This window comes from Taeniopygia guttata, chromosome 5 (genome assembly GCF_048771995.1).
Source record: "Taeniopygia guttata chromosome 5, bTaeGut7.mat, whole genome shotgun sequence".
NCBI classification, from domain to species: domain Eukaryota; kingdom Metazoa; phylum Chordata; class Aves; order Passeriformes; family Estrildidae; genus Taeniopygia; species Taeniopygia guttata.
The window spans coordinates 58,251,137-58,278,285 of record NC_133030.1 but is presented as its reverse complement, the minus strand read 5'-3'; the positions used below and the strand labels follow the sequence as shown (position 1 = coordinate 58,278,285).

The 27,149-nt window shown below is 38.0% G+C and overlaps 1 protein-coding gene across 4 annotated transcripts in view; it reads right to left on the bottom strand.

The window, feature by feature from the left end:
* Positions 1-27,149, bottom strand: part of PPP2R5E (protein phosphatase 2 regulatory subunit B'epsilon) — a 71,413-nt gene that overhangs the window by 13,993 nt on the left and 30,271 nt on the right. For all 4 annotated transcript variants that reach the window (XM_002200596.7, XM_012574218.5, XM_072930503.1 and 1 more), the window contains 3 exons: positions 16,896-17,092; positions 4,514-4,615; positions 1,810-1,902 (listed from right to left, as the gene is read on the bottom strand). In XM_002200596.7, the coding sequence (XP_002200632.1) occupies positions 1,810-1,902; positions 4,514-4,615; positions 16,896-17,092 (392 nt within the window). The remainder of the gene's footprint in view (positions 1-1,809; positions 1,903-4,513; positions 4,616-16,895; positions 17,093-27,149) is intronic.

Below are 27,149 nucleotides of genomic sequence, written 5' to 3'. Positions count from 1 at the left end.
CAATAATTTTTAAATTAAATATTAATTTTGAGAAAAAGCTGATTCCAAATACTCCAAATGTCCCATTTGTGTGGTCAGTGTCACAAGACACCATAATGTTTAGTGTTCTTAAGTCTCACATCGCTTTACTATGTAAGGGATCTCAGTTGCAGATACTCAGGATTTACTCCTGACACACAACAAACACAACAGGAAGTGGAAGGATGCCCCAGTTCCTACAGTTCACCACAAAGTATTTACACACATGGAAATAAAACTATTTGCTTGTGTGTGTATATGTATATATATATATATGTCTGAACAGAACTTTTTATAGAAATGCACCACCAAACCCCATGGCAAGAACATAGGAATCCTTAGAACTCCTTTGACCTCTTAATTGTCATATCATGGTTTCTGATATGTAGATTTTCAGATCTCATATTCCCCTCTTTCAGTAGATGATATTCTTCCATTTAGTAGATTTAATGAAAACTATTAAGATTTTAAAAATCCCCTTGCTTTAGACCCATTCTCCTGTGCCAAACTGACAGTTTTGGAAGTCTTTAAAGGGTGTGAGTGGGATGTTGCCAGTCATGACCAAGTTCAGCAGCACAGAACAGGAACATCCAAGAATTATTTTTACTATATTTTTGAAGGAGAGCACATGCATTCATCCTAATGCAATCCTGCTCTATCTAATGAAACTAAAACCAGCCTGGAAAAACCTGTCAGGAGAGATTTGTCATGCATATTCTTTATCTCCACCAGGTACTGGATGAACACATTGGTGCACCTCCTTGTCAAATCAGTACTGAGATGAACAAAAAGGAAACCACCAGAGGTTTGATCCAGATGAAAAATGCTCTTGTGTTTAGGAGACGGATAAAATAAAAACTTAAGAATGTCCTGTTGCTTTTGTAGGATGAAAAAGTCTTGTGATATCGAGAAGGAAACTGAATTCCCTTCTTTGAAACTTTGAATGTAAGGACAGAAATTGCTCTGCTTGCTACATTTTTCAGGTATTCTTCATCCAAACAACATACATGAACAGTAAAAGTACAACTTTTATTGTTTGAGCAGTACAGGGAAAAATAAAAGCTCCATGAGTGATAAGGGGCAAGAGAAAGGTCTTCAGAAATGCTGATTATCTCCTACCAACTCTGGTTGCTTTTTCATTCAAGTGTCAGCCTGCAAGGAAACTCCATTTTCTAATTAAGTAGGTATCATTCTAAATTCCCCTGATTTCAAAAGGAAGCTACGCACAGCATCAAGCACAAAGTTCTTTTTGACTCTGCAGTTACACAAAAACTCACGAAGGGAAAACAAAACCCAAGACAGGCCTGTTCTCAAATCTAAAGACAAAAAAATCTGTCTGTGGAGTGTCCTGGCTTATCCCAGAAACAACTTCCTTCAACCATCTCTGTATGTATAAGCAATACCAAGACACATAAAACTGGTGTTTAAGTTATCTCTCTAGATAAAAAGAACAGCATTTTGAGACTACTTGGTAGCAAACTTTTCATTTTTCAACAGTTACTGTTTCAGCTCCATCTCAAAACCAGCAAGTCAAATATTTTGACTGAGGAATTGAAACTGGATCCAAACCATCTATCTGATGTACCTATAGTAACAGAGACTGACATAAAAACACACACACCTTTTTCCACTATCTCCACAGAGTGAAAACTTTCATTGTAGATGCTGGTTTAGTCTTTTTCTGTTGCAAATGAAGTTACACTCTCAAATTCTGAACAAAATGTTTTTAAAGGAGTTTTTTTTTGTTTCCCAAAAGCGACACTAAGCTTTAAAAAAAGCACAGCAGCTTACCTGCAATACAAATTTCTGATCTATGTACTTTTTGGCAATGCTGGGCTGAAATTCTTGGCTTTCCAAAAATCGTATGAAAAACTCATATACAAGCTGCAAAAGTAAAAACAAACAGAACATGGGTTTAGTTTATTACTTGATTATTGTTTATATTTTTGAGTATTTCTGTAAATTATTTTGTTAGACAATTAAATGCTTCTTTTTCCCTAGTACAAAGGGTTTAAAAAATTTGAAAATATTTTTCTTCTTTATCAAATTGCCACCTTTTAGTTAAAATTAATTGCATGAGCTTTTTAAGCTGTCTTTGCTTATTTAACTCCAGTCAAAGACATTTCATCACCAAGAATAGGCAGTGCCATCTTGTAATGCTTGTTATCATCTTGTAAAGCTTCCCAGAGTAATTGGGAAGCACATTTAAACTGCCCTCTGAACTGCTGAAGTCACATCAAATACAGACATTAGAATTCTGAAGGGGTTGGTGAAGCAGTTGGAAATATTTAAATTAAATTAGAAACTGCTTAGAGTAGTGTTCTAGTACAACTTGAAACACAGAAGAAGAATACAAACCAGAATTTATTCAGAAGTTCCTAACTTAACTGTAAAGATTAGCCTCAGGGCTGGAGAAAAACTGCTTATTTTCATGCAATTCCATCTCTACCTAAACTCTTCAGTGGGACAGCAAGATTTTTCATTTACTGGAGAAAAAGAAGAGTATAAAAAACCAGGGAACAAGGAAGTGAAGTGAAACAGAGACTGCTGTGGCCCCCTAAGACAGCAGCTCTGATCTGTCACTGATAATGAGCTACCAGCCAGCCATTCTCTTTGCAGAACCTTTTCATAAAGAGCAGCCATTGAAAACTTTTTCCTTTTTGTCTTTAGTGAGTATGAATATTGATACTGAAAGGAGAAAGGAAGCTTAAAAATTACATTTTAAAATAATTTTAAACTTTTCCATGACAGCAATATGCTGTAAAACTGCTGTTGGTACTTTAGAACAGTGTTCTGACTTCTCAAAGGAAGCAATAGGAAATCAAAAATAAGGAGAGAGGTTTAGAAAGAAGTTGTGGGAAAAGTGACAGCTTACATAACACCAACATTAAATCATAAGGAAATCAATTCCATTGAGTTTTCACAAATACTTTGGTGAATTTCTTCTTGACAACGGTAAGTCATCCACTGGATAAGAAATTCCATCATTTCCATGCAAGTAATGACTTTCTGAACTACAGCACCAGTGTCACTTAATGTGCTGTTTCCAGGCAGGCACAGCTCCTCAGAGCTGCCTTGAAGTTTTGAACATTCTTATTTTTTGTGAAATTTAAATATAAATGAGGGATGAACCTACATTTCAACAGATTCTGAATTAGAGAGCACAAAAGAGTGAAAAAAACCACTCACAAGATTGTTCATGCAACTGTAAAATAAAATCCTCATTTCAGGCTGAGATCAACTCTGCTCCTTTGCTCACAAAAACTCCCAAACTCCACAAACTGTTACTCAAGCAAACTTCCTGTAAATTTACCAGTGATGTGAGTCATTATCCTGACTAACACACATAGGATCTTAATCTAGATTTTCTATGAAGGAATTTACTGCATTAGCATCAAGGATGTTTTTTCCAGTTTAGTTTATGTTCTTCATTCAAAATCACAGAACGATGGAACAGTTTGGGTTGGGTTAGAAAGGACATTAAAGATCACCTCATTTCACCCATCCCTGCCATGGGTAAGGACACCTTTCCCAAGAGCAGATTGCTCATCCAACCTGGCCTCCAACACTCCCAGGGATGGGGCAGCCACAACTTCTCTGGGCAACCTGTGCCAGGGCCTCACACCCTCACAAGTCAAGAACTTAATAGGTGTAATCTGAATCTCTCCTTGTCCTGTCACTATCTGACTGTGTAAAAAGTCACCCTCCCTTGTTTTTTTATAATCTCATTTCAAGTACTGGAAGGATGCAATGAGGTTTCCCTGGAGCCTTCTGTTCTCCAGGATGAACAACCCCTGCTCTCTCAGCCTGTGCTCACAGGACAGGCACTCCAGCCCTCTGATCATCTTTGCACTCTCCTCTCTGGACCACTCCAACAGGTCTACAACTTTCTTGTCCTAATAACTCCAAACCTGGATGCAATGTTATTCCACATTGCATTGGAATCCTAAAATCCCTTGTTTTGACAATTGAAATTCAGAGGGGGATGCTACTTAGTGAGCTTGAATCCTGCTCCAAACACCTGGGAGCAAACCTTGACTCAAGGAGAGGAAGGAGGACTTAGATAGGATGCAGCTTCTCATTCATTCTTCTGATCAGCTGCCAACACCTGTGCACTTTCATATGAATTAACCACCCTCAATAAAGCAAAACTGCCAGCAGTGTCATCCTCACAATGCTCTTGCTGAAGTTGTTGAAAAATACTTGTGCATCAAAGCAGTTGGTAAAGCAAAATAATTTTTAAATCAGTGAAGGACAACAGGAATATGAAGGACACCATCAATATAATTTTGAAAGAAAGCTTTAACATTTTACAAATATCACAAATTTCTGTCCCACCTCTGTAGGTACTATATTAGAATCATAAACAGTATTAATACATGTTATAATAAGTGTCTCACTGACTAGTTCTGATTCACAGATTTAGAAAAAAAGCTGAGAAAATTATTAGATACACCAAGCAACAAGAATTTCTTCTGAGGTAAATAATCAAAACCTGTAAGTGCGGCCACGATGCCTCCAAGGTGGGCTCATCTTCTTCTGGATCAAATTCATTGCTGTCACTAGGTGGGAGAGTTCTGAAGATATTGCAAGATACCTGGAAAGGCAAAGAAAGGAGGATGAGATTCATTCTGCACACAGGTAATAGATTTCAGGACTCTGTATGTCTGTGCCTGCTCTATCCTCCATCACTTACACACTGTTTCTTTTTCCTGCTGTCTGACAAGGATCTTTAGCAACAACACAGGGCTAAGGAACCTGTCACTTTACAAACCTGCCACTAGCCTAGGCTTTTCTCCTTTCCTCTGATATCCCAGCATTACCCAGTCTACCACCATGTTCCAGAGGAGCCCACCAACATATAATTCCCAATCCTGATGGGCATCAGTGGGAGCCAGGACTGCTTAAGAGTTGTGGGAAATATCATCAACTTGTACTCCTAAGTGTTGTCATACAGCATTTGGTTATTTTTGTCTGTACAGAGAAACATTAATGATTAAGGTCTCATCTGTCAGCACTTGTTAGGAGTTGCCAGTGCTACTCACACATTAAATGCTTGGACACCTCATGCCAAGTACAGAACTTGGTACAAAATGAAAGCAAATAATAGTATTTGCTCAACACTTAGCCTACATTTTATTTCATGCCTGGCTCGCTTTGCTTAATCTTATTTAGAGGTACTTTGGTGAGACTGCCTGGCTTTGTGAGGTTCATGCTATCAGCAAAGACTGAGCCAGAGAGCTTTCCTGGGTTAATTAGAGTGCTGAATGGAGCGTACAGCTTATTATGCAGCAAATCTGATAAACTGCAAACATGCTGTAGGGCCCCTCTGCACTTGGAAGGTGATGATGTGCCTTCCTTGCTCTGCTCCTGCGCATTTGACCCATCTCTAAGCTGGTTAATCAAACAGCTGGGAAAAGCAGCATGTTATCCCTAATCCATACATGACCTCTTCATAGTAGTTCAGACAAACTAAGCTATTTAAGACACAAAACTAGTATGTTCTTCAGCATCCTTGTTTATTTTTTCCAGCTTTTTTACTCCTGTAAATGTTCTGGTCTGTAAGGAATATTTTCAGTATGTTGTCAATTTAGTGAAAAGGGCACTTTAAAGCCCACAGTTTAAATACAATCCAAATACTGATAAAATCAGATCTAAATAGGGTAAAGTTTTAGAATTTGCAAGACAAACAGAACAGATTCAGGTACTGCAGAAACAGAAAGATGAAAGAGGCAAGTGCGGGAAAGCACACGTGGTGCACCCCAGTGAGGGATGTTCACTGAACACACAAGAGTGAGCAAAGCAAACCAGGGAGCACAGAAAACAAGAGGCCACACTGGTTTGTGCTGGGACGTGTCCCTTCCTGCCACAAGAGGGTGTGTGCCACTGCACTTCCAGTCCTGCAGGCTCTGCAGGAGCCCCGCTCTGTAAAGCTCAGCACTGCTTTCAGCCCGGAGAGACTCAGCACTTCTGCAGCCTGAGCTGATGGATGCTGAGCTCCTCCTGCCCTGTACCCAGAGCAGCCAAGTGACTGCCAGCATTCAGCAGGAGAAGACCTTTTCCTCCTTTCTCCAGCCTCTTCCCCAACTCATTCCCTTCTCTCAAGAGCCCCTTCATGAAGAGACATTTCTAATCTCATGAGAGGCCAAATAACTATTCCAGGAATACACACACGTTACAGTTTGTCTTTCCTCAGGGATTCCCAAGCTCCTCCTTCTACTATCCCCGATATGAAAATGCAGGGAGAGGAGGAGAGTGATCACAATTAGCAAGATAGAGTTTCTGTGGTAGAACACAAAAGAGGATAGACAGCCCAAAGGATCCCCAAGTAAAACGTGGGAATTGTACCTTGAATCCAACCATTTGGGATTCTAAAATACTTACTCAAGCATTTTTGTTAATGCTTCACAGTCAAAAATCCCAGCTCTCTCAGAATTTGGATCAAAATAAGAAACTAAGAAAACCAAAGGCAGCTTTTTCCCCTTTTCTGCTTTAAATTTCATTTGAAACAGTAAAGAAAATGTTCTGCAAATTTAACTATACATGTATTATTAAAACTTGTACCTACAGATCACTCATCAGTTGTTTTGTTTAGAAACTGGAACAAATACTGAATTATGGCACAAGCAAAACCTGCAAGGGAAAGTACATACTTTCAGAATGAAAAGCTAAACAAAGACAAATTCCTGTAAGACTCAAATTAAGTCAAATCAAGCCTCAAGCAGTTAGTGCCAGGACCTTACCAGCATGACAGAGTATGAGAGGTTCAGCAACAATTAGCTGAGTTCCAGCACAGACACCTGGATCCTGAGCTTGGGACAAAATTAGTATGATCTCTGGAGAGTGCCTATTAAAAAATGCCAGTCTCAAGGCAACTCAAAAGCAGGGGTTTTTGCATAAGAAAATTAACATGCAGGAGTAAATGCAATGCAAGCTAGAATATGGTCCTAGTATGCAGTTTGGTCTCTTTAATTTTCTGGTTTGCATTAGGAGTGAAGATACGCTATGTGGAGCCAAAATGCAGACATTCTCCTCAGGAGAACAGACAGAACAGGTTGTCTTTAAGTGATTTCCCCAGGTTATCATAACTTTAGGAGATAACATGTGCCATTACAGTTACATTAATCACCACAACACAGCACGATAGCTCATTTACATGCAGTGCCAATTTATAGCACACTTATCTAAATCAGTAGCCTCTGGGTGGTTAATGTTTATAAGCCTCTAAGGGAGAACTGAAGGCAGTAAGTCCCTCCATGCATGAACTGCCCAGCTGTATGTTGGAGACCCTGACTGCCATCACATCACACAGGAACACACCACACTGGGTCTGGAAAGACTTATTCTCAGACAGGCATAATGCAGCTATTTAGAATTTATCCCTGGGCCCAAGCATCATGCCAGAATTCCTTCAGCTGGATAGCTGAACCATTTCTCTCCTGACCTTTCTTGGATCATCAAGCCAGAGGACATCCCTGCCAGCCTGCATACACAATCCCCAGAGATTCCTCTCCCAAAGCCAACAGAAATGACTATGGATCAATACTGACTTCCGTCTGCCACTGATTACCAACGCCTCCAAGCACAGATGATCCTTCTGGAAGGCAAACCAGAACTCTAATATTCTAGAAAGTTGTATCAAGACAGATGTCCCTTCTCTGTCCTCAAAAACACCTGCACCTTCTTCCCCATGGCTGCACCTTTCAGAAGCACACACCAAACTGGGTGTACAGCTTCTCCATCCCGCAGAATCCGAACATCCAAGCGCCAGAAACCAACTTAACAAGCAGTTAAATTTACCCCTTGGCAGTGACTCAAAAACATCCCAGACCAAAGTGGAAATGCTGAAATGACAGATTTCTAGACTGGAGATGCACAGAAACCTCTGAGCTCTGTGTCAGTCAGGCACTATCCACAGAATCAAGGAGTGGTTTGGATTGGAAGTGACCTTTAAGGTCATCTTGTTCCAACACCCTGCCATGGGCAGGGATGCCACCCACCAGACCAGGCTGCTGCAAGCCCCATCCAGCCTGGCTTTGAACACTTCCATGCACAGGGCAATCACAGCTTCTCTGGGCAACCTCTGCCAGTGCTTCACTTGCCTTCTTCATAAAGAATTTCTTCTTAAGATCTGATCTAACACCTAACTCCAGCCAGATGCAAGACAAAAACTCTCCCAGGCAATTACAAGTCAATGTCAATTTGTTAAAAACAAACAAGACAGGGAATGCTGCTCTGTACCCTCCCAGAGAGTGAGATGCAATTTCTGAACAGATCTGATGTTTGGTACCTGGCAATGAAGACCACAAAATTAGGAATATACAAGTAGAAGCCTCAAGCTTCAAGAAATCTTTTTCACCACATTTATATTTGAAACAACTTTTAGAAAAGAAGGTAGTAAGAGGCTCAAGTCTGAAGTCAAAATTCATGTTTTGAGAAGTCCTCTCTCTGCCCCTCACTGGAGTGCTAAAAAAGTGACGACGCTGTAATAGAAACACTTCACAAATTGAATTGCAGCTGAGCACTTCTACTCTGTGCTGTTTGAAACAAAGATTTTTATCAGTAATAGTCTTCCTGAATGAAAGCTGAAATGAAAACAAACACACACACTGCAAAGTTTAATGCATCCTCTATATAAAACCAGGATAACTGGATACCCATTTAGCTTACAGGGAACACCTGTTCTTCAATTAAAAATATGGGGAATCATCCAAATAAACCCCATGTGCATATAAAATTGAAACCCAGTATCTCTGCTCACAGTGTTTAAACTGCTGTGCATAATAATAACATAGAGAAGCAATAAAATGTAATTAAGTCATAACATGAAGACATTCTAACCTGGAGACAACACTGGCCCCTGGAAAAGACACTGGGCTTGTCCTTCTGAAACCTATCTGCATATGTGGAGTTTTTTAATATCATTTAAGGATTTACATATTCTAGAGCCTGAAGCAATGACTGCAGTCACTCAGCTATAATCTCTCTATAATACCCGCTGAATTGTTCCCAGAAGTTTGACTAAAGAACATCTTACAAAATGTAGTATCTAATTTTATCTTGAAAAGATTATAAACTGTCCCACCAGCTCTCTTTTCCTAAAGTTTCACTACTAATTTAGCTACAGCACTGTTGCTGATCTCAAGGTTGAATCTGCCTAATATACCCTGTTGGCTCTTGTTAAACCACCAGATCTCTTTTACACCTGTATATACATTTGCATATGCAGTATGTGTCTATCTATAGATAGGTATTTTTATATAGGCATGACAACTCTCAACCTCTGTGTCATTAAATGGAAAAACAAAGCTCCTAAACCCAGGCAGTTGTTGGTTTCTCTGTTTGTTTTTAATCCTGTGATTATTTTTGCTTCCTTCCTTTGACCTCCCACCTGTGCACAAGTGCACTGGGGTATATATAAAAAGCCAGACCATCTCCCTCTTTTTTCCAGAATGTTGTCATATTAATTTATCAACATTCACTTCTTTGAACAGTGCAGCATACCAGAAATTCATATTAAGATACTCGTGATAAGCAATCCACAATGCTCAGGTTCTTTTCTGCACCACTGCTTGCCTGAATGAATACAGTCTTTCAGGGCTTAATATTATGTGCCTTCTTTTGCCCAGCAGCATTACTTTTGACTTGGCTGCTTCAAAATGAACTACACTGGATTGTGAACATAGTCAACAATCCAGATCACAGGCTGGGGGGAAAATAGTTCTTCTCATTTTCCCTTGACCTTTAAGTCTTCTAAAAATTCAATCAATAACCTGCAAGAATTTAGCTCTGAATCAGGGCTCCTAAACTTGTTAGCTTACCATCACCCACTTCAGTGGTGGTAGCAGCTTCCATCCATACAGATGAGGAAGCAGCAAACCTGAGATCCTGGGGCAATGCTTCTCTTGGCAGAACTACAACAGGAGCGAGTTTGTAGGACAAAACAGCTGGTGCTCAAGTGCAATGTCCACATCATGTGTGTATAGAGGAAGATGCTTTCTAGTGATATCTTGTATTAAAAAAAAAAAAAAACAGTAACTATACTGTTGCAGTGGATGCTTTGCCCAAAATAAACCCAATTTACAAACCCTGAAACTTCTCAGAGAAGCACAGAATGATTTGGGTTAGAAGGGACCTTATAGGTCATCTAATTCCAATCTGCCCTGCCACAGGTAGAGACACTTTCCACTAGACCAAGTTGCTCCAAGCCCCATCCAACCTAGCCTTAAACAATTCCAGGAATAAAGAGGCCACAGCTCCTCTGAGCAACCTGTGCCAGTGGCTCATCAACCTAGCAGTGAACAATTCCATCCTAACACATAATCTGGCCCTGTCCCCTTCTAAATTCAATCTTGCTCACTCTAACAAGAATCAAGGTGGATTATTACACTTTGGATCTGAATCAGAAGTGCTAGCTCAGCCCTCAGACCAGGCAGCAGCCCTGGGTACAACCTCCTCACTGTTGGGAACTGGAGCTCTTCAATTCCACTCTAGGTCACCTAGACCCAAATTATAACTGGGTACTCCACCAGTAACCCCATTCATCACTATCTCCCTGTAACTAAGTTCTCAGGTGATTCAATGGAAGAATTATTTCTTTATTGTGTGTCTAGGTAATTCTATAATATAGTCTGGAAAAGCATAGCAGTAACTAAGTATGGAAAAATTTAAAGCACAGTACCAGCAGAAAGAGCGCCTCACCTCTAGAACAGGCAGGTGATCAAGTGAAAGCTTGCCAATGAATGAACTTGAACTCCAGACAGCATCACAAAACTCATGCTGTCCTGGACTCCAAACTAAAGAACAGAAAACACAATTCAAAACTCAGGAAAACAATCCCTCAGAAAAAGATTAACACTGTGCTTTTCTGTAGACAAAATGCTTTAAAGGTACTTAAGAGATGACACAGCCAAAAGAGGGTGTGGGGATGTAAAGGTCCTTTAACTAATTTAATAAATAAATAAATGAATACAGCTCAACTGTTTCTTGAACAAGAAAGGGTTTTTCCAGTTTATTTCTTTGCTTTAGATCTAGTCACTGCACTGTTATGCAGATAAAGCCTGACAGATGCAAGGCCTAAGTAACCAACCACAGGAATAACAGATATGGGTAAATGTAAATGCAGACTGTCCAGAAAAATTATTAGGGACAACTGCTGCAAGAGGAGCTGCCTCCAACTGATTTTTTGAGAAGGGCACAAAACATCAGAGCCTCTTCTTTTAATAAGCATTGTACATTTAATACAAGCTAGGTGTATAAAGAATGTGAATAAAAAAAAATCTAACAAAAGTATTTGCTAGATGAATCAAAAACATCCCAAACATCAAAAACAAATAATGCATAAAAGAAATGAAGGTTAGATTCTTTTCTTGCTTCTACAGAATTGATAATCCTTAAATTAAAGAAAGAAGAACAGAATTTAAAATATTATGTGATTTTTAAGTGGTTTTTTTAACAATAGCATGCTTTCTCCATTATGGCTGCACCTACATGACAATTTTTAATCAAAAAACATTTGGGGGGGGTGATGGGGGAGGATCAAAGGACATTGCATTTTCCTTCCAGCATTTCAGATGGCTTCAAAATCTGTTCTACTTCCACGGAGTCAAGTTTGAAATGAATTCCTAATATTTTACAGAATTCCTGAATTTATACAGGAAGGGGTATGATTTGTCAATTCTTGTGAGAGTATAGGATTTCATTAATTTCCCTTAAACTTAAAATGACATTCAGTATTATATTTTGAAAGCTAATGCAAGAAGCAACAGGAACATACACACAAGTTTTTTGTTAAATCAAAAAGGTAAGACTGAATATAGGTGGACCTGCAGAAAAATCTCTATCCAAGAACATTTAAATACAGAAACTCTGAAGATGTCATACTTAGTCACAAGACCCTGCTAAAGCTATAGAAAATATAAAAATCATAATGCCTATGAAGTCTAACAGCTAGAACACTTCCTAAAAATAGGTTCCTCAACATACTAAAAAAATCATGGCTTAGCAAGATATTCTTTATGTTTAACGGGTCTGTCACAAACAAACTCCTGAACAGACTCTGCCCTCACATCTGTTGAGACAAACCTCCAGTAAAAACTAATGCAATCTCTCCAGATTTCTGTCAGTAGAAAGGAGATGAGAAAAAAGAAACCAAAGCCAAACCAGAATCTGACCTTTAAAATGAATTTTTTGTGTTTATTTGGGTATTGATTTGACCAAGTTTCTTTCCCTGTGTTGCTTAACACGGCTTCTTCACTACATGACATCTCCTATGATGTCTCACTTGGGCTGCATAGAAATTACATTCCTATTTTACTCAATTTGCCATTACAGAAAAGATAAAGATGACAATGGGAAGCCAGAGGCATTTCAGCACTTAGAAAAGAGAACAAAGTATCACCACTCCATTCTAAAAGATGTATCTGAAGAGAGTTTCATTACCCATCTCCCGTGGGCTGACAAACACACACTGATGTTGCATAAACGTCAGGGCTCAGGTCTGCAATTTCTAAAGAAGCAAGCAGGAGAGCTGAAAGGTCGCTCCCCAACAAAGAGATTCACCCAGACTTCTCAGTTTAACAGCTTGTCAATTTTTTTCATCCATTTTTTAAATAAAATGGATCAGTTTCCTCAATCTATGTCTTAACATTCATAAAACACAAACAGTTCTACCACATACACCCTTCAGGATACCACAGATAAAAACAAACATTTATTTCATTCAACTACCACTGCTTAATCTACCAGCAAAATTCAGTATCATTAGTTTAAAGCCTCCACATTTTGCTCAGACAGGAATAAATTTTGGATTAAGTGTCTAATTATTGGCTCATAAAGTCATATTACTGGCATTTCCTTCTTAGCAGAGTGTGGCTTAATTGGCAAGGCCATTTTTCCTAAGACTTGCCTAATTCTAAAGAATGTCATTTGCCCCTCTGAACAACACATCAAACTGCAGGGAAGCACACTGAGCAATACCCTCCTGAATAAATCTGTTCAGCTCATGGCCATTACCACAAATCCCAACTGTTCTCCCCATCAACTGATATTGATGACATGGATGAGGCCTCTGCAACTTGCTTTGGTGGTCATTAGGAGATTCTGGCTTATTTGATTTTTTTGAATAGCAAATAACATTCCAGACACTGTATCAAGCTATAGAGAGTGATTTAAGGAAGCAGATTAGCACACAGGTTGACAAACAGCCAAGTGGTTTCACATTTAGCTATATACAACATCGTATCACATGCTCAAGAGAAGAAGATGAAAACATGTGATGTTACAAGCATGGATAAAGCTTTTAATGGCATAAATTTTAGATGGTCGGCATGAAAAACATCTGTAAGTTACCTAGCTGCCACAAATTACTTTTTCAACTCCTTATATTTTAGAAGCAATTAAAAATATCAGCTCTTCTGAAGAATTCTACTGGAAAATTTTTCTTAGCCAAGTATATCTAGAGCCAAAATCTTTTGTGTCACTAACAGAGATCATTAACACATACATACATTATAAAACCTTAAAACACAAGAAGTTTTTTCCACAGATATTACTTTATTGAACATATGTGATATAGATGAGAAAACATTTTAGCTATTAACCCTTCTCTATGACTATTACACTGACTTTAATATTAACTTTAAAAATATCAGTTTTAGACTGGTATGCCTTTTTTTTCCCTCCTGCTCCTGGATGATGTTAAAACTCACAATAGAACTTTTTTTCCCTTCACCTCCAAGTCACAGTAGCCCAAAGGGACAAGCAGGAAATATTAATTCTTAGATTCATAAACACTAAACATAACAGGGTAGAGATCTTTCAAAGGGACACAGAACAACTGCGCTCTGTTTTGATTAGTTTTAAGATCCTGGTCTTTCAATCAAAACACTCCCATGACAATTGTGGCAGGCAGGCAGTGGGGATGCTAATTTGGTCAGGACATAGATACTGGTGTTTTCTTCACTATCATGACAGGTCTGAGACTGTCAATGTGACAGCTCCCTTGTGAACACAGCTGGAGACTTTGGTGAAAATCCCCAAAAGCACATGAAGGTGGTAGCTGCACTGATGAAGTCCATTGTGCATATTTAAGTCTGTCTCAGTGTATGATTATGGGCAAAAAAACTGCCTGAAACAAGAACATGTTCTTACTGCAAAGAAGAAGTTATACCAAAAAAAAAGTGCTACAGTACAAAGTGATTAATGCCATCTCTTCACCAAGCAGTATGTGCTGAGAAGTTAATCTATATAATATTAGAAGAACTACCTTTCCCTCTAGGGCCTGTGTAACTGTTCTCAAAGTGATTAAGAAGTCTTGCTTTTATTGGCAAAGACTATCAGGAAAAACCAGCACTTTTACCACAGTCTATCTGCAAAAAAAGCAAAACACCTGCAAGCCTCAAAAGCCCTGGTGATGTGGTTTAGCAGAAACACTGCAGCAGCATTTGTTGGGACCACTGACAGGAATCATTCATGCCCCTGTTATGGGCTCACTCACAAAAATTCAGAATCTCAGCACTGCATCCTGTTCCCATGGAATACAACCACCAAAGTGGTTTTCCAGCTGCACATGCACCAAGAACACCACTGCTTGTGACAGGAATAATCAGGGGAGTGAGTCCAGCTTTCAGCTGCTTACACCTTCATCAAAGTTCAAGCGGCTGCTGCAGGCTAGAGTTTTATCCAAAATCTAAATTACAATTCACAATTACATTTACTTAAAATTTTCTCAGGAAATTCTTTAGGGAAAAATCATGGTTGCTTCCTTAAATACGTAGGCATCTTTTTCCTTTTTAAAAAAAATCAGGTTTGGGCAGTCAGGGGCCACTGGGTAGGCAGACACAGGACATGAGAATATTCACAGTCCTCCCCTGCTTCAGTATCCCAGCACTGAAGAGGAAACAGCCTGGGTTCAACACCACAAATGCAAAGTAGAAGAAAGCAGAATGAAGAAGGGCATGATGCAATAAAAGGAAAAGATGACAGAACAGATTTCTATCAAAAAGGATCTAAGGTGAAACTGGAATTTCCTAAGCAAAGCACGATTAGTAAATATCTGTGAAATCCACTGGAAATATCCAGGCTGTATCTTTATTTCCAATAACTCCTCCATATCATAGATACAGACTATATTTAAAGAAATTATTCAAAACCATGCTTTTCAAACTCTTTAGGCAATACATCATTTCCTTAAGTTAAAAACTGTTGTGTGAATCAATACACGATTCAAATACAAAGTGACTGCAGGGACAGTAGGACATGATACCAAAGGGGTTTTACTTTACTGTTCAAGATCACATTGTTTCATAGATTATTATTTATTATTCAAGTTGAACCTCATAAACAATTACAAATCAAATTCTTCTTGCTTCCTGGGGCCCAATCTAATGCAACACTAACTTGCAGAGCTTTTATTCAAGAGACGTTGCTGCAGTAAAATACCATAAGGAAAGTCAATGCAAGAATACAAACTCAGTAACAGAAATGCTAAAAAAAAATTTACCAAATCCTCTGGGGGGGATGAGTTTGGAGGCATCTGCTACACACAGAAAAATCCCTCATTTTATTGAAGTTACCTCTGCATCAACATCCTGTCTAGGCAAAGGCTGTGCTATACTTCCTGCATCACAAGGGGTACACATTAGATTAAACTAACATTAGCAAACCATTTAAATACTACAGTGCATCACCAGCAGAAAAATTCTGAATTCTGCCTGGTATTTGAATGGTGCATGAGTTCAAATTCTGAAATAACACAGCAAGCAGTTCATTCACAAGACTGGTCCAGTGCAGAAGGGGACATGAGAGAATGAGAAAGAAGGGAAATAATCTGATCTCATAATTATAGGCTTTCTGACAATGCATACACACAAAGAAGCCATATTAAGATTTTTTTCATATACCCTCAATTCTGGCTTTTTCCTTCATGATTAACTTCTTGATGGCTCTGTCAGAATTTACAGGTATTTTTAAGAGTATTACAGACAAGCAACACAGCATGTATCTGTGTGTCAGAAAAGAAGCAAGGAGCATACACAATGCAATGCAAAAACTATTCATGTTTTTCTTCTTGCAGCACATAGCCAGTGGATTCCACAATCACACAGTACTGTTAGGAAACTGTCAAGGCCAAATCTATATTTAATTAATTGCTTTCTCATTTAGAGAACAGGTTATAAGGGTTCTGTTCAGTAGCACAGAACAAACACTTTAAAGCAGTGATTGATTTTGTCAGTCACAATGAACATTCTTCACCATACAGCATCTGGTGCTGTTTCCATTTTTATAATGAAAACACTATTATTTAACAATTTATATATACAAGATATGGCTTTATAGTTGAGCAATCTTGCTCACTCCAACAGCACCTGCAATGAATCCACATAACCCAACCAGGAAATTATCACAACAATCATATACAACATTTTTGGCATTTATTATTTTAATATTATTATCCATGCATACTTTAAGGTATCTCCACCTAAAGCAGACACCCAAGAGCTTGGAAAAAGTTCAAAGAAAGATAAGAAATTTGCAAAAATTATTCCATTATTTATACTGGGAGGAGAGGGAAAATAGATTGGAGGAAACATAAGGAACTCTAATTTAATGGCTACTGGCTTTCTCTATTAGGAAACAATCCAGGTTTCCTTTCATACATTTGTGATGCTATAATAACCATAATCTACTTGACTTTCGTTAAAAATATATAAAAATTAATAATTTCATCTTTGGAGAATTATCCCCAAGCAATGCCTATTAAATCCAAGCCAAAGGCATCATTTAATCCACCTATTCCAGGGTTCAATTTCGCCCACAGTGTGTAACTGGAAGTGCAAGTGGATTTAAAAAGAGACCATGAGAAAGAAAGAACTCACCATTCTAACTACTTCAGGGTAAGTCTGCTCTGTCAAACAGCCTCTGCTTATTGTAATGTAGTCCACCAGTTCATTAAGAGTGGAGCGCTTGTATTCTTTCATTTTAAGGTCTGAAAGCGTGTCCATGAAGTCAAAAATGACACAGCACTGTTGAAGTTTCTTTAGGAACAGTTCAGGCTGCTCTGAAGATGGAACGTCTATGAAACAAGAAAGGAAATCTTTGTGAGTCTGGCATCTTATTATACAAAACAGGATTACTTTTTGAAGATCAATTTCAAAGGAAAGCAGCATTCATACAATTCTTGTAAAACAGAGCTCAGATTAACAAATGAACCACTTACAGGAACTGTATTGCTATTGTGTGCTTGAGATCTTGAATGTATTGTAGAAGGAATTTAATCATCAACTGCTATGAGGAAAATAAAGTTCACCAAGAACTGAAGTCCTGGCTGAAGTAGAGAATGGAAACACATCAGCACTCGAGACTTAATTGTACAATAAACAACTACTTTGGTTGGAGGCTGATATTTACCACTGTTAACTTCAACTCCAAAGAATGATGGAAGAACTCTCAAACACATCAAGCTTGATTAATTTGTATTTCTAAAAACACCACATCATTTATAATTCTGTATGAATATATATGAATACACATATATGAATACACAGCTAGACCATAATTCCACAAACAAGTTTTGGGTTTCAATCATTATCCCTACATTGACATTTCCCATAGCAAAATCAATTTCACTGAAATACAGTGAGGATTTTTTTACTGTACTGTGAACACATAACATGTATACATAGGAACATTTTCTCAAAAAATAATGTGCTTGACCAATAAAGTTAGTAGAACTCACTACTTTTGCTCTGTTTTCTTAATTCCCAGCAAATGAAAAGACTTAATACAATAATAAAAGGAATGTCAACTTCTTAGTTGTTGGTTACTTTACGAAATGCATCAAAAGAATAAAGAGACAACTTCATTTATCCATTGTTCATGTACACAAGAGGATAGCAATAGCAGAAAGCTGCAGAGATGAAATCCACATTTTTACGCTGAAGATCTGTCCTCAAACTAGGAAGCACTTTGAAATACCTGGTTTTATTTAAGGCACCAATGACTGGCTCAGCAGCAAAATCCATTAGTTGACCTTCCTGAGCTCACTTTAAAAAAAGCTTTAATAGTAAAGAATTTATGTTTATTTCTTAAAACCTGGACTTCTAAAAGGTCAATCTGGATGGATGGAAGATGGAACTGCTCATTGCTGACAGAAGAGTAAGTCATAGTAAGGAATACTTATTTGTATGATACTTCTAAGTAGTTTTAAGGCTTAAGTACCACAAATCTGTTTTGCTTGAACACAGTGCTTCAATTTAATTAAAACCAGCGCTTAAACACTAAAAAGAATTGCAGTACATGGATTGCAGTACAAATAAAGATGCAACAGTTTGTTCAACCTGTTTTTGTTTACAGCACTGAAGTAGGGACAGAATTCAGTAGGGAATCTACATGGGAGAAGAATCCTCCATAAACACCTCTGGAATACTGAAGGTCCCAAAACCAGGCACCCTGAAGCCAATCCACTGGCCAGGTCTCTCTCACACATTCAAACACCTCAGAGGAGGCAGAGCTGAAACCTAAGACGGGCCAAGGAGACAGTGAAACTCATTAGCCTTCACCCACAACAAAAAAGATTATTTCTATACACGACCTTTCTAAGGTTACAGACCTACAGGACACAAAGGGCCTGGGGAAACAAGAGTTCTGTGACTGCTCTCTTGACTACCTGCCTTCAAATAACAGAGAAATGAATGTACTTCAGAATTCACTGCTATTAACAAGTAAGCAACAATTAAATGATGAAAAATTTCTTCCAGACTTATACACAGGCTGAAAAAAAAGATAAAGAAAGTGCAATTGGTTAATTTTCAAAAGCTTTATTTTTAAAACTTACACTCTTTCTTCTTTATTACACCTATAATCCACCACAGACCTTGAAAATATTTAAAAGGTATCAATACAATCTATGTTCCTACAGGACCATAATGGGGTTTTGGTTGCACTGTTCTACATGACTTGAACATGTTTGTTTTGACCAACAAGGACATTATAGTTAAAGAAAAACAGGCTGAAATCAAGTGGAATCCATTAGGATACAATTCAGCACAAATTAAAACCAGACTCGTATATATGACTCAAGACTACACTCATTTTAAGCAGGGTTCATATTAAATAAAAATTTTTAAATTATTAATGCATTAAAATAAGTCATAAAAGTTTGTTTTCTTTTTCTTTCTCCAGTTAAGTATCTGGAGGTGTGGGAACAAAACAAAAAATATAATTACATTCTTCTCAAGAAAAACCACTCTAAAACCCTTCATGAAATTCATGCCAGTCTGACTACATCAACAGGCCATATGAACCATAGGGGAAGCTAAGAAAAACCAAACCACAGCCAACCAAAAAACCTCCAAACAAACAACAAAAAAGCCTCAAAGCCCCACAGAATAAAACCCCACAAACCAATTGTTCTGGTCATATCTGCTTTTCTTTATTAAGCAAGTTGCCACTTACACTAGGGAATACAACCCTAAGAAGCTTCCCTCAGTAATTTTTCTCAATGTTCCTGGGAATTTGGGGTGCCTTGGGAACAGGGTAACACCTAATGCCAGAGGTTTTTTGTACATGGAAACAGGGGAAGTATATGAGAGTAAACATGCTTGGAAAATTAGGGGGTCCTAAGACAAGAAAAGAGTGGTACAAATAAATAAAATCAGTATTCCATGTTCCCAGCCTTCCCACACAGACCATGGCATTAGCTGCTTTGAGATTCTGGGGTGGGGGGGGTTCTTTTTCTGGAATTTGGGGCACATACCTACAGGCCCCACAGCAGAACTCCTGAACTCCTTAATGCAGCAGCTTGGAATAAAACACACAGTTCCTTACAGATGTTCACATTTGGCTGAGGAAAGACAGCAAATCCTTTTCTTCTCAGCAGATACTCAGAGCTTTCAATGCATTTTTACTCCCATGCTAATACACAGCCACACATTTAGGTCCCAAAATTTAATAACCTGCAGTATTACCATTGCATCTACTTTCACATAAAAGAACAGAAAATTGAGCAACCGCTCTAATAAATCTGTGTAAATACACATAATACTTTAATAACCTATAAAATAAAATCAAAGTGACACTAGTAAGCGGCAAGTGTGATTTATGTCATATACACAGAGGAGTATACATTTATTAAAACCAAAATTAAAAGCAAGATAAACTTCTGTTTGGATGGCTGTAAGAACTCCCCTCATTTTCAGGTCTTTGCTACAATTTAATTTTCAGGCTTGTCAGTTTTCTCTTCAGCCATTTAAAACTGTTCAGAGCTTTTGAAATACAGTGAGTATTCACAGACTCAAAGGAAATCGGCTTAGTGAAAGCATGTACCAGTACATCTGAATGCTGATTATCAAGACAGAATCAAAGCTTTAAACTCCAGGTTTTTATAAAGTTATCAGAAAACCTGACAGGAAGTGCTATAATATTTTTTTTAGACATGGACCAACACTTTTTACTGCAAGGGCTGAAGTACTAAAATGGCTAAAGCAATTCTGTTTCTCTCTTAATAGCCTTTTCCCAAAATAATCCTAATCCAACCAGCCCATCCCTTCTGATCAGTCTCTGCCTTCTGCATCCTTTTGTGAACTGAAGACATAAAAACCTGATAGCACACTTTTATTGCAAGTCTCTAACATCCATAAAAACATATTAACGTTTATATTACATTCACGTTTTAATTAAAGTCATTTACAAGTAACTCATTTTGGATTATAGGAAACAAACTATGCACCAGAGAAACTGCATGCAGGGAAGTGAGCTCTGCCTCTCCTCTCCTGCTACATGAACAACCAGCAAGGGGGAGGACCTGGATCAGCTCCCTGATCCACTCCTGCCTGTAATTTTGCAAAGAAGGATCCAGTGCTGGGAAGTGAAGAAGTGAAGGTGTAGGGAGGGATTGAGCTGCTCAAAGCAGCGTGGCAGCTGTGAGGAAAAGCCATGGGACTGCAGACACAGGGCAGTAAAAATCAGAATGAAACAAGACAAAATATGCAGATTATCTGTGAAGTATTAAAGCAGAACTAGAGGATGCTCACACATGCTACCCTTCACCCACGTATCAGGACATTTATGAATCATTAAAATCCAAGTGCTCTCAGAATAAGTACTGCTTCCAGTATATACATTACTGGTATTTATTAGCATGAAGATGACATTTGCATAGAGAATTAGCACCGTCTTCTTGTATGATAGTAAAAGCAAACACCACATTAAACACAAAAAATAAAAATACATACTAAAACCAAAGTCCAAAATGGGGAAGAGAGACTAATAGTAACATTTTTATTCACATTAATTTTAAAAACTTCCTTATAATATCTGAGAACTCTGCATTCAATCCACTTCTGAGATTGTTTCCTCTTTCAATTAAGTTACAAAATTTCAACTTTCCCTTTCGACTTAATAGCAATAAAGTTCCTCAACTCTTCTTCAACTTTATCTTCCAGTTACTAAGTAAACCTAGCACAATTCTTTTTCTAGTTAAACAAAATCTCCTTGTGACAAAAAATCTCCCAAACTGCTCCTGCCTTCCTGCCAATCACCAAATCACATTAAATACAAGCAAGCACTGCATCAAGACCTACCTGCACAAAGAGGGCAGTGGTGCATAAAGCTCTGCTACAGCTAACTCTCACAAATCACTATGAAGATTTTATTATGGAAGAAGGTACCTTCCTAGTCTTCATTCCAATAAAACTGGCACATTTGAATTTGAAAGCCTCTTGGTTTTCTTTGAGAAGCTGACTTCAAGAGAAGGTCTAGTGACACCCAGCTCAGAGCTTTCCCTAAGTTACAGTCCTGAAATACAGAACAACGACGAGTCTATAGGTCACTTTTCACAGCAGAATATTGGTCTTAACATTCCAAGAAGTACAAATGTTTGCCCTCTTTTCCTAACACAAACACCTCTTGAAGAAAAATAATCACTATCCTGATTGAATTGATTTAATTTTCCTAACTGGCTGTCAATATTATGAATGCTTTGCCATGTCACTAATCATTCATTTATAAGAGGTGCTTTTCTCAAAGCTGTTTTCCCAACCCATTCTCTAGACTTAATAATTATGCAGGCAGGGCAGCAGTTAGGCACTGTGTTCCAAATATGTAAAATCTAACCAATACAATTATTCACACAGCAATAAATACAGTGGGACAAACTCAAGCTGACTTTCCTGAGTGAAAACACTCAGAAAGAAAAAGCACAACATTACCATACCATTTCCAGCACATTCAAACTGCATGATTAGAAATGCAACACAGGACATAATCCACCCATTTCCTGATAATCACTGCCTCTTCAGCTAATCTGTCACAAAATTGAGAATTACTTCCCTGGCCATAAATTTGACTCCACTTAAACTGAGCAAATTCTCACTAAGTGAGAGTCTCCTGGGTAGTTCCACAGGGATCCTGGATCCACAAATGCCTCCACTGCTTACAGTACTCCCCAATATTTTCAGAGACATCATTTACTGGAGTGGGTATTATAAACTCAGTGTAGATCTAACATATCATTTGAGTGCCTTGAGGGCAGATGGGGCAGCATTACAAACAACACAGGCTACTCCTTAACAGATGTATTCTTAGTCATATAAACTGCCCGAATTTTGTAATGTAGATATATTAATCAAAATTCTGCCTTTACTCACATATGTGGTACCTCAATATAATACATGGGTGAAGGGCTACAAATTAACAATAAAAAGAATTTAATAAACAATATTTTTCAAAATTATATTTCTACACTTTATGAAGTTTCAGCTGAACCTTTTGCCTATTTCCACAGCAGGCACAGTGCAGACAATATTTTAATTTAATTTCTCTTCATTTTCATACAGCTCAATCCAGAGCCACAGCAGTCAAAGTTCCAAGGAAAAGACTCCTTTGGGCTATGGTTCATTACCCTGTGACCAACCCTTGTTCATTCTCACCAATGATGCCTGTGCTGTGAACATATTTCAACCTGGAAGTGAACCAAGACAACAAGCCTGGTTGTCAAAGCTATTTATGAGCCATAAAACATTAGTTCATGAACACTGGCTGCAAAAGGTTTGTATTAGTGCAAACTGGCACTGATGATGTGCACCCTCGAGTGAGGAGAGACTCCAAGGGACCCCAGGTTTTACAAGTTTGGGTGCTCATCACTGACCTACACCAGGAATCTGTTATGAAACAGTTTCGTCAAACATCTCGGATAATGATATGTAATCAAGGAAATACATGGTGGATAGTGAGAATTCCTGAGCAATTAATGGAAGACAAGACTGCCAGGGTATTTTGGTACACCAACTGGTGTCCCACAAAAATAGACTTATGAAATATTTGGTCTATACAGCATCCCTTACGCTTGGACTGATAATCACCACTCAGCAGAAACATGTCTCTTCACAATCAAGCAGCAACACCTTCGTTTTTAGGTAAACTGACAACATTTTCAACATTTCCCCATTAGTTCTTCAAGAACTGGGATGAGTTTAATGAAATAAACCAAAGACAGTCAACATTTACCTGGTTTACATGCACGTCCATTCAGACAAATATGATCCAGGTCAAAGAAGGTAAAAGAGAAGGTAAGGAAAATGATTCAAATAACAAGATTTCAGAGCAAAATTGATGGAAAAACAGTAAGTAGATGAGCATGCCAAAAAATTTCAGCAGAGATGGAAGAATGACAAAGAGGCTGTGAATATTATTAGACAGAGGGAAGTAAAAAGGTAGACAGAGGGAAGTTAAAGAAGGTAGGGAAACAGCATAAATTATTAAAAGATCAGGAGAGAGAGAATGAGGTAGACCAGGAGACTTGGAAGATGGAGGGAAAAAATGTTTGGAGAATATGTCCACAATTAAAGCTGAATATTTTAAAAGGAAAAAAACTGAGTAGCTCAAAGTGGTTAAGCAAAACGAGAATGAAGGAGTTAGAGGTTAGGGGCTAGATTTGATTAAGCAGACACATATCTGGAGGTTCTTGACACTCTGACATCTTTAATATATCCAATTACATTACTTGGGGTGAGTTTGCCTAGATATCAAATTAACACTTACATTTTTGCCCCAGGCAGATCGAAGGTTTTGTAGGTTGCTCTCACTCTCTCCCCCCCAATTTTTACTAACATTTCAAAAACAATTATTAGTAGTTTCTTTTTTTTTTTTTTTTTTTTTTTTGAGGAAAACAAGAAGGTGGCAACAATACACATAAATATTATTTCAAGCGTCTAAATTGCTAAATTGAACACACAGCATAAAGTTCCAAAAGAAGACAAAAATACTTTGCTGAAACACTGAGAGTTACTGTGGCTAGTTTCTTGGACTGACTCAAGTTTCTTTTACACTGGCTCAGAAAATTCATGCCAGTTGTTTTAAATAGGTTTTTACTCAATTGCACTTTCAAGTACAAGCTACCCTTCACTCAGCCAAAGTCACTGAGTTTGCTGAACAGTCACCAGAAAGAGCTGGTGCCAATGTCCTGCCACTTGAAAACACTGACCCGAGGCAGTGAAGAAGTTATCAGGATACTTTTGCCACACACTTCTGCCTAATACCATCCAGCATTACACATGAAACACTTAATTGTTACTTTTCAATGTCTTCTCCAAGAAGGGGAAAAAAAGCTCAATAGATTGTAAATGTTCTTTATTAAAAGAAAGAAAAAAATACAAAAAAATCCCCACTATTTCTTTTCTAAATTCTACATGTATATAAACATAAGCATCTTTCAGTTTGGTTTTTTGTTTGTTTCTTAGATGATTTATTGCTTCTGGTTTATTTCTGACATTAACCTTTTAATTTAGCCAGATGTATTAAAAAAACCAAAGCTGGGAGACAACACTAAAACACAGTACACTCAGCTCATGCTTTGCAACTCCCAGAGCTGTTAGAACATTCTTAGTGTAAGAATCAAAATATTCACAAACTCAGAAGAGCTCCCAAATTTTAGCACCATGCTTGGTTACAAACACAAGCCTGACTCGCCATGGGAAATCCTTGCAGCTGGGTTTTGTGAGGCTCCAGGATTAGTCACTAAGTGTTATTCCTTCCACCTTTGCTCAGCTCTAGCTGGTGGTGCCTCCAGTGCACAGCCCTCCACCAGCTCCTTTCAGCCCTTAACAGAGGAGCTGCACACCAGAATTAAAGTCAGGTTTTTCTGTAGACATTTGAATAGCAAAAGCTACAGGTAAAGCAAATGCAAAGTAAGCTGAACTCACCTACGTGCTCAACTTCTCTACCCTAAATCACATCCCAAAGAGCAGAGGCAGGAACACCGTGTAAACAAACATCCCATTTTCCAAGGGACTTCTCAAATATCCAATATAGAGCAAAGCTGCACAATGGTAGCTTAATGCTCCATGGAAATCACCCTTTCGTTTAAAACCTCTAACAGTTCTTCAAGGTGCTTTTTTAGTGTATTTTTAATTGCCTTGGTGGTCTCTAGGACCCTGCCATCCTACATCCATCCCCAAGTTCTTAGTAGAGCACTAGAACCCAAAACATCAATAGAAACACCAAGTCTCCACTCATTATTTCAACTTGGTCATGCTATGCTCAAATCTCTTATCTCGTATTTGTTTTCTGTTAATTTTAGAGAGAATGATTGATTACATTGCAGCTTCAGCTTTATCTTGCTACAATGTGTACAATTTTTTTTCATTGCAAATTAATGGTAATATTATGGCAGGACCAACCATTTATAATGAACAGGACACTGTTTCTGGTTTCTTAGATGGCAAAAATTTAAAATGTTTACAACTTCCAGGACTAAGAAACAAACGTTTGCAAAAGCCCCATGATGGCCTCCTGACCTAAGACAGAAGAATCCTTAAGAGGATTAATGTCTTTCTTTTGATAAGATTCTTACCAGATCACAATTTTTTTCTGCATGACATGAGAGGCCTGTGCTCTGTACTGATTATTCAATATAAGAATGATGATATTATAAATATAAGAACAAACACATCACAGCAATCTTACAGTTAACTTCCACCCTAAATGCAGTCACAAGGCAGTCCAGGATTTGCATTGCAATTCATTTCTTCAGTGCATTAAGTACATAATGAAATAATGATAAAATTATACATCTGTACATGCTTCCTGTAAGAATGCAAAACTTGTATCTTGCTTAGTAAGTGCTCTGAAACTGCCATCTGTCCAAATAAAATATGCAATATTCATTTTGCTTCAACTACAGAGCTGCTCTATGAAATTTATACTGAAATGCCCAGACGCTTGCAAAAAAGCTTGAACCAAGAGCACAGGAAACCCAACTCAAAACTCATATCCAAGCAGGCTCACAGCAAGTGCCAGAATTGCTGCTTTGCTTGATACTGACCCACTAATTTATCCCAGAAGTTACAGGAATTCATTCCCGAGTGAAACAAATAATTATGTGAGAGCTGTTCTACATACATAACCCACTGTCTAAGAGCTGAGGCTCATATTTTAAAATATTCACATTTATTAGCTTAAATAATATACATACATATAAAATATACATTCCTATAGTCCTGTTTATACATTGAGAAGAGTTTAATTGAACCCTGAAAACATGATTTCCATTCTCTTCTCATTTGGCAGTATAAATTGAGTCAGCAACATATTCTACTTTATGCTAATTTACCACAATAGTCTCCCAACATTTTCCAGTAACATGCTACACATCCCAACTGTTTGATCTCTCACTCCTTCCACAGAGGGGACAAATGTGTGCAATGGAGTAAAGATTTTATGGAACTGCACATCATTAAGGCACTATGTTTGTGTAAGAAAAGAATCCAGTATTTAGTAAACACACCCCGAAGTTATGACAAAAGATGCAGAAATAAGCTGGGAATTCACTCCAAAGTCCCCAAATGGACACAGTGAAAGCTCAACTTCTTACATGTTCTTATTCTTATCTCCTCTTTCCTGTATAAGCTCCAGCATGACACAACAAAATTATGGGGTTTGGCCTTCATTATTCATTTAGTTTTTAAAATTCTAGTTTCGGTCCACTGAGATGTCCAAGATGAGAATCAACACCAATCAACAACAAAATGATGGGGTTTGGTCTCCATTACTCATTTAGTTTTTTTAATTCTAGTTTCAGTCCACTGAGATGTCCAAGATGAGAATCAACACCTCGAGCTGGACTTGACATTATG